A 7,948-nucleotide genomic window follows, 5' to 3' on the forward strand; every position below is an offset into this window, starting at 1 on the left:
CGCCCTGGAGCTGCGGCCCCGGGGGGAGGCGGCCGAGGGCCCCGCGGCGGCGGCGGCGGCGGCGGCGGCGGCGGCGGGGGCCGGGGGGGAGCGCTCGAGCCGGCCGGCCCCGTCCGTGGCGCCCGAGCCCGACGGCTGCCCCGTGTGCGTGTGGCGGCAGCACAGCCGCGAGCTGCGCCTGGAGAGCATCAAGTCGCAGATCTTGAGCAAACTGCGGCTCAAGGAGGCGCCCAACATCAGCCGCGAGGTGGTGAAGCAGCTGCTGCCCAAGGCGCCGCCGCTGCAGCAGATCCTGGACCTGCACGACTTCCAGGGCGACGCTCTGCAGCCCGAGGACTTCCTGGAGGAGGACGAGTACCACGCCACCACCGAGACTGTCATTAGCATGGCCCAGGAGAGTAAGTGGGAGGCGGGGCATGAGCGGTGGGGTGCTGGCTCCCACTCCGGCTCCGGGAAAGTGAGTGGCTCCCGCTCCGAAGCGGGGAGCTCCCGGTTGCTCCGGCCGGAAAGCCTTTTCTGCGAAAACTTGATGAATTGGGGGGCGGGGGCTGCTCCACAAGTTTTTCGAGCTGTGGAGATGGGCTGCGGAGTTGTGTGCACGCCCCGCTCCCGGAGGTGAGGGGGCAAACAGAAAGGGTTGCGAGATACCGCTTCCCACCCTGTGTGTGTGTGTGTGTGGTGGTGGTGGTGGGGTTTCGGGGAAGCTGGGGTCCCCCTGCAGCAGAGGGCAAGGGACAGCAACTCAGTCCTGAAGGGCCCTGGTGGAGAGGCTGGAGAACAGAAGCGGGAGGCTTCGGAACCCCCGCAGTCCCAGCCGGGCTGCCGTGCTCTCCGCCTCCCAATGGCCCTGGCACCAACTCAGCACCCCTTCCACCTTGGGCTTTGCAGCGCGCCCCGCGAGCTGCAGAAAACCTAGTGCTCCTCTCCTTTTCCCAGGAGTGAGATCCCAGAGCCCTGTATCTCTCCCGTCAGCCCAGCTGGCACTCGTCCCATCGGGAGCCCTTCTGACACCAGGTCTCCCAAGGGGCCGGGAAAGCTGTGCCTTCTTGGTACTAACCGAGCTCAGAGAACTCAACTCCATTGCGCTGGGGCTTAGGGCACCCATCTGGCAGCTCAAACCTTAGTGTTGTATCGCACGTGCCCTTAGCCGCAACCAGACTTGAGAAGAGAGAGGAAGACCTAGGGGGATAAAGAAAGCAATAGATGGGGGGTGGGGAGGGGGGGACCCAGGCATCCTAGTCTCTGGTCAAACGGAAGATGAACCTGTTAATAGACTTGAGCTGCTTTGAAATTTTATGGCCTGGAAAATCCAGGCCAACACTGTCCCCCCCCGCAAACCCCCCAGCTCCCCCTAAGGTCAGATGACTCCTTTTTCCCCTCCCCCACTGAGGTCTCCCCCATCCCAACAACTCTAGGGAGCCAGGCCCTCCCTTATGCCCTAGTGGTTTGGCAAGTCGCCCCCGACCCCACAACTGTTTGGTTTTATGGCTCTGAACAGAAGAGGGGGAGACCGGTTTATTGGCAGATGGGTCATAAAAAGCTGGGGGCTGAGGGGAGTCCTAGTGGCCCGCCCCCCAGGGAGAGGCACAGGAACCCAGGCGTGCATCCGGGAGGCTGAGTGCCTCACACTGCCACCAGTTTTTCTGTGACCCTAACTCCACAGTACCGGTCAGGGCTGTAAAGAACTCTCGGAGGACTAGGAAACTAACCTGGGGTGGGGGGTGGGAAGGCCTAGGACCTGGTCTTGAGTTCCTCAGTCTCCCTTCTGCTCTTAAGGCGTCTGCTTTATAGAAGCTAGGGTCAGTCTGAGACTGGCTGAGGGCAGGGGTGGGGGCGGGGGTACCAACAGAGTTAGAAACAGAGAGTGGTAGAGGGATTCTGAAAAGAGTTTGCTGGAAGAAGGTGAAGGGTGCAGAGGAAAAAGATACTTTGGTCTGTGTGGTGCAGTGTGTGAGGATTTCCAGAATGAGTGATGGAGCTGAGGACTTCCCCTTGCTCACTCTATCCCTAGCATCTCTTAACCAATAGGCCTGAGCCCAGAGTTAGCTCTGGTAATGGGGATGCAGGAAGTGAACAGACACCGCACACACAGTTTGGGAAATGCCGGTTAGACTCAGGGGCTGGGGAGGACGGGGAAGGACACCAGCAGGTGGGGTCCCACCTCGGCTTCTACCTTCCTGCCACCCCGGGACTTGGATAACTAGGGAACTGGGTCTCCATCCAGGTATTGTACGTCCCCTTTAAGAACCAAGCTGAGCTCTTAAGGGAGGGAGGGGGAGCCGAGGGGCGGGGAGGGAGAGGGGAAAAGGAAAAAGAGACTTTTATAGTCTAATCCCCAGGGACCCGCTTTAATAAGAGACTTGTGCTCTGCTAATCGGGGGAGGTGTTTGTCAGCAGCGATGGCCTCTGCTCCCCTCCCCCTTCCTCCCCTCCCCCAGCCCTCAACCCTGGACCCCAGCCCCCACCTCTCCTAGGCTGCGGTGCCTGCCCTAGTTCCTCCACCCTCTCAGGCTCTCCCACCACAGCCTTCATCCTGGGAACCCAGCCCCCTTGCCCTTCTGGGAGCCAAGCCCAGCCCCTCAGTTTCTCTCTCTCCTCCCTACACCAAGAGGCCCCTGCCCTCTCAGTCCAACCTCCTGCCCCTAGGCCTTCCAGCCGGGGTAAGGAAAGTGTGTTTGGTGTTTGGGAGTGGGGCGTGAGGGAAGAGGAGGAGGTGGTGAGCAGAGAGGGGGTTGGGCTTTTGCTGAAAATAGTGCAATGACCTCTCTCCAGAACAGAGCCGCCTACTAAACCTGACCTGCTGCCTGCCACCAACCCGGATCAATCCAACACAGATGTGGCTCCTTCCCCTCCCTTTGGGAGCTGGGCCTGTGTGTGTGTTGGGGACTCTCTCAAGCCTCTTGTTTCCCTCTGTGGCTCTACCTGCTTCTTTGTTCCTCCCTCTGTTTCCTTCCATCCTTTCTCTCTACCCCACTAGTCTTAGCTACTTCCCTCCTTTCAGCTTCTTAACCCCCACTCACTCCTTTGGCATCCCTCCTCCTCTCCCAGTGTTCTCCAGCTCCCAAACCTGCTTCTTCTCCCCCTACCATGATCTTCCACTCTCTTCCTTCTTTTCTCCATTCCTCTGCCAGTCTCTTCTAACATGACTTCATCTCTGTCTCTTCTCTATTCTTATCTCCCTCACCATCTCCAGTCCCCTGTTTCTTCTCCTTTCCCTTTTCTTTCTCCAAATGTCTTCATCCTGTCCCCTTGTGATACCAACTGTCCTCATATCCAGTGGGGGAGAAGTGTATGGTGATTCCCGGGGGTGAGGATGGGGGACTCTGCCTGAAGGAACCAAAGACTTAGAGAGATGGGGCCCTGGAGCCCAGTCCCCCATTACTAAGCCTTGGGTCAACTTACATAGGGACGTATGTTTAGAGTTTAGAAAACTAGCGATAAACCAACTGAGAAACTACTGCTATTTTCACATTCTTATTTAATGCTCAGCACTCCTGTGAAGCAAGGATTATTATCAGTATCACTGAGAAGCTTGGTGAATAAGGTCAGATACTGGTTAATGAGTCAGGCAGTGATTAAACCCACTTCAACTGTAGTCGGAGAACAGTGTTTAGATGCCAGGAAGAACTTTCAGGCACTTGCCTGTATAATTTAAGATTGGGAGTTTAGGGAGTTCATTCAGCATGCACTTACTGAACACTGCCCCGGTACTGTGGGAGGAAATAACAATGGTGAGCAAAACAGAAACAGTATCGACACAGTGTCTACTCTCACGGAGATTAGTACCTAATGGTGAAGACAGGCAGGGAAATAAAACAATCCCTATACTGAAATTAGGCAGAGCACGCTATTTGGATTGTTGCTTGTCACTCTCCATCTCACCAGCAGCTACCCTGCCCCAGGGACTCTCCTAACCCCCAATCTCCACTCCCCAAACCCTACCTGACTGTACTATCACTGAAGCTCCAGCTGGAGGATAACTGTACTACCAGTGCCCTGGGACTTTGGAAAAGAACCAAGGGAAAGCTGCAAAGGAACTTTGTGTCTTGTGCCCTGAATATGTGAAGATCTTTAAGTACTCCTCCCCATGTCACTTCAAGTATCCTCCTTCTCCTAGGGTGGGGGTGGGGGAGTGCTGATGAAATAACGGATGATAAATTCTCTGTGATTATGCAGACCTGGGCATGATACATAAGGGCTTGGACTTCCTGATCATCCTTACATGGCTCTGGAAGCTCATTCCTGATTCTTCCTCAGGCTATTTAGAGTGAGAATGGATATTAATATCCAATAGAAACATGATTTAGGGCACTCCCAACTGATTTAAGAGATTAGAAAGGGGAACTGAGCGGAGCTGAAATGGAAGCAGAGGCAGATATTGAGAATCATCCTTTAAACTCAAGAAGGGTCAGTTTATGATCCAAAACAAGGGGAAATTGGCCAAAATGTAAAGTTGGGATGTTAAACCTTTGTAAAGACTTATTGGCACTGAACTGAGAAACCAAAGGAAGCTTAGGGGAGAGAAGACTGATTAAAGTTGATCTGATGTGCTGAATACTATTTCTGATGCTTTGGGAAAGGAGAAAAAATACACGGAGGTAGTTCTTCCCTTTCTTAAAAGTGGAGGCATTAACGGTGATGAGGAAGCAGCAGCTGAGGGAACTTTTCTCAGGGTCAAGGGACTGAGCAGTCAGATGCATGGGGCGTGCTTGAGTGGTTCCATTCTTTTGGGAGTGTTATTTCTGGGGGGAATGATGGAAGAAGCCTAGATTTGAATTCTGGTTTACTTCATGGAATAAATTGAGCCCACGCTCCCTATCTGGACCCTGGGTTATCCATTCCCTGAGGCCATCTGTTTCGGGGGGTGTGCTGGGCTCCACCTGGCCACCAGACAAAACAGAGCAGAAATGGGGCAAGGTGACCTGAGGACAGCAGGTGTGATATGAGCTTTGGCTTTTATGGAGAGCATCAAAGGTTCAGGAAAAGTTGGAGCCCTACATGCTAGGGAAAGTTGGAGGAAGGGAAGACTGCAGGTGGAAGAATTCCCTAACAACTATCTTTGCAGGTTATCTGGTAGAGAGGAACTTCTGCATTAGGGCAGACAGACTAAGGAAGGGGTGTAGATCAGTAAGGCCTGATAGAGCCGTTATCTTACAGGGAGAGCAGGGGTGCTGTTCTAGGTACCAGTGACATGGTAGTCAAGAAGACAGGCAGGGAAGAAGGGTAAAGAACTGGAAAACACAGGCTGAGGAGTGTGAGTTGCCAGTTGCCTCCACAGACACCCTTTGCTGATACTGTGCCCCCTTCTCTCTTATCAGCCGACCCTGCGGTGCAGACAGATGGCAGCCCTCTCTGCTGCCATTTCCACTTCAGCCCCAAGGTGATGTTCACAAAGGTACTGAAGGCCCAGCTGTGGGTTTATCTCCGGCCTGTGCCCCGTCCAGCCACAGTCTACCTGCAGATCTTGCGACTGAAACCCCTAACTGGGGAAGGGACCGCAGGGGGAGGGGGCGGAGGCCGGCGTCACATCCGTATCCGCTCGCTCAAAATTGACCTGCACTCACGCTCCGGCCACTGGCAAAGCATCGACTTCAAGCAAGTACTACATAGCTGGTTCCGCCAGCCACAGAGCAACTGGGGCATCGAGATCAACGCCTTTGATCCCAGTGGCACAGACCTGGCTGTCACCTCCCTGGGGCCGGGAGCCGAGGGGCTGGTGAGCAGGGAGCCTGAGATACTGGCAGATATGTATAACCTGGCCCTGAGGAGGTGGGGTGTTGGAAATGGTAGACCAGAAACGTAAAGTGGGTTAGGGACCAGCATTATTTTTCTAGGGCCCGGAGCTGATTCTAGAGGAGAGTTAGGTGGTGGTAATGGGGTGCTATCGCTTTTCAGAGATCCAAGGGGGCAAGAGTTGAAAACTGGATTTGGGGTGAAGTAAATCTATTTGAGTAAATAGATTCATGGGACAACAAAAGTGGGGTGTTGTTGAGACCTTGGGCCAAGGGGCTGATGAGGATCAGGTTGCCAGAAGAGAGAGAATTGGGGAAGGTGAGTTGAGGGAGAGGTGGCTAGCTGGCAAGAAAAGTGGGTAAAAGGCGGGCTGGGGATGGGAGCGTTGGAGAAGCTGAGAAATCAATAGTCTCTGTTCTGATGCCCCTGTTGAGGGGCAGGTGAGAAGAAACAGGGAGTAAGAGCTCTGCAAGGCTCTATCACATCTATTTCTCCTCTCCCTCACCCCCAGCATCCTTTCATGGAGCTTCGAGTCCTAGAGAACACAAAACGGTCCCGGCGGAACCTGGGCCTGGACTGCGATGAGCACTCAAGTGAGTCCCGCTGCTGCCGATACCCCCTCACTGTGGACTTCGAGGCTTTTGGCTGGGACTGGATCATCGCACCTAAACGCTACAAGGCCAACTACTGCTCCGGCCAGTGCGAGTACATGTTCATGCAAAAGTATCCGCACACCCACTTGGTGCAACAGGCTAACCCAAGAGGCTCTGCTGGGCCCTGCTGTACCCCCACCAAGATGTCCCCAATCAACATGCTCTACTTCAATGACAAGCAGCAGATTATCTACGGCAAGATCCCTGGCATGGTGGTGGATCGCTGTGGCTGCTCCTAAGGTGGGGGACAGAGGCTGCCTCCCCAGCAGACCCCACCCCCAGACCCCCCAGCCCTGAGCCCCTCCGCCCAGGCCCTAGAGCTCCCTCCACCTCTTCGATGAGCATCACACCTTGTTCCCTGCCCAAGCAGTGTGCAATACGGCTGAGGGAGGCAGGTGGGGAATGCAGGGGTGAGGGGTTTGGGGGAAAGGGGGGAGAAGAGGGGGCATGGTCAGGTGGGGAGTTTTTGAGGTTTGAGGTGAGAAGGTTTGGCAAGAAGACAGAGAGACGTAGAGACAGAGGTAGTGCAGAGGAATAGAGACAGAGGAACAAAAAGAGCAGCAGTGAGAAGAAGGCAAAGGGATAGAGATGCAGAAGAGACAGAGACTAGGCAGAGATAAACCCTGAGAAAGAGACAGAAATGCAGTATTGAGAAAGCCCCACACCAAGCCTCCTTTCTTCCACTGGCAAGGTGAGGGGCTTGGTATGGTCTGGGGAGATCCCCTGACTACCATTCTCAGTTAAGAGAGGAAATCAAAACCCATTCTTAGCTTCTTCCCTTTCTCCCTCCAGCAGTGGGTGGGGGAAGGGAAGTGAGGGCAGGGGCAAAAGTGAGGATTTGGGAATTTTATTTATTTATTTATTATGACTTTTCATTTTTTGGTATTTGGCTTTACTGAAATAGATGGGCCCCTGCCCACTGTGCCCTATTTGTCCCTTATCTCCCAAACCCTGTTCTTCCTCAATACTCACCTACTTAAGCACTTGTTTAAAGCTTCCAGGGTTGAGAATGGGAGTAGAGGGCAAGAGGGCTGACACATGGAAGTTTCCAACCCAAAATCACCCTACTTAACCTTCCTGAGCCAAACGGGTTGAATTGAATTCTAGCAGTCACAGAAACAGTAAGAGGTTAGGGTTTAGGAGCTGGGGGGTGGTGGGTGGGAGGCAGGGGCTCAACATCCAGTATCTGTATGAGAGCCACAAAACTAACCCTCAGGTCTACCCTCATAGTACTGACTTAGGCACAGGTGTGGCCTGCTTATGGCCAAATTCCCCCCAGCCAAGAGAGAGACCAAAGAGCCTGTGGAATGCCTCTGCTCCCAGCCTCTATCTTCAGGTCAATAAAAAGAAGAGTAGAGAGAGCCCAGAGTCCCCAGGTCTGGGAAGGGTCAGGAGGGGTCAAGAAAGGAGCTGTAAGGAGGCTGAAGGTTACAGGGCATTTGAATCCAAATCACTGCTCTGGGCTAGGGAATAGAGCCAGCAGACCAAGGTGGAAGGGATTCTGGAAGGGGGACATTTTAGTCCCCCAACCCCAAAGCTCAGGGTGGAAGGGGGTAGAACAA

General features: G+C 54.2%; 1 protein-coding gene across 1 annotated transcript; it reads left to right on the forward strand.

Moving 5' to 3' along the window:
* Position 1: 1 nt before the first annotated feature.
* On the forward strand, positions 2-6,625 carry GDF11 (growth differentiation factor 11; the record flags this gene model as incomplete). Its single annotated transcript, XM_079714950.1, has 3 exons — positions 2-398; positions 5,319-5,716; positions 6,245-6,625. Coding segments are annotated over 3 exons (1,176 nt in total), but the record flags the coding sequence as incomplete, so codon positions are not given.
* Between the last annotated feature and the right edge of the window lie 1,323 nt (positions 6,626-7,948).

The sequence above is a fragment of the Hyperoodon ampullatus genome (genome assembly GCF_949752795.1).
Source record: "Hyperoodon ampullatus genome assembly, chromosome: 11".
Classification (NCBI taxonomy): Eukaryota; Metazoa; Chordata; class Mammalia; order Artiodactyla; family Ziphiidae; genus Hyperoodon; species Hyperoodon ampullatus.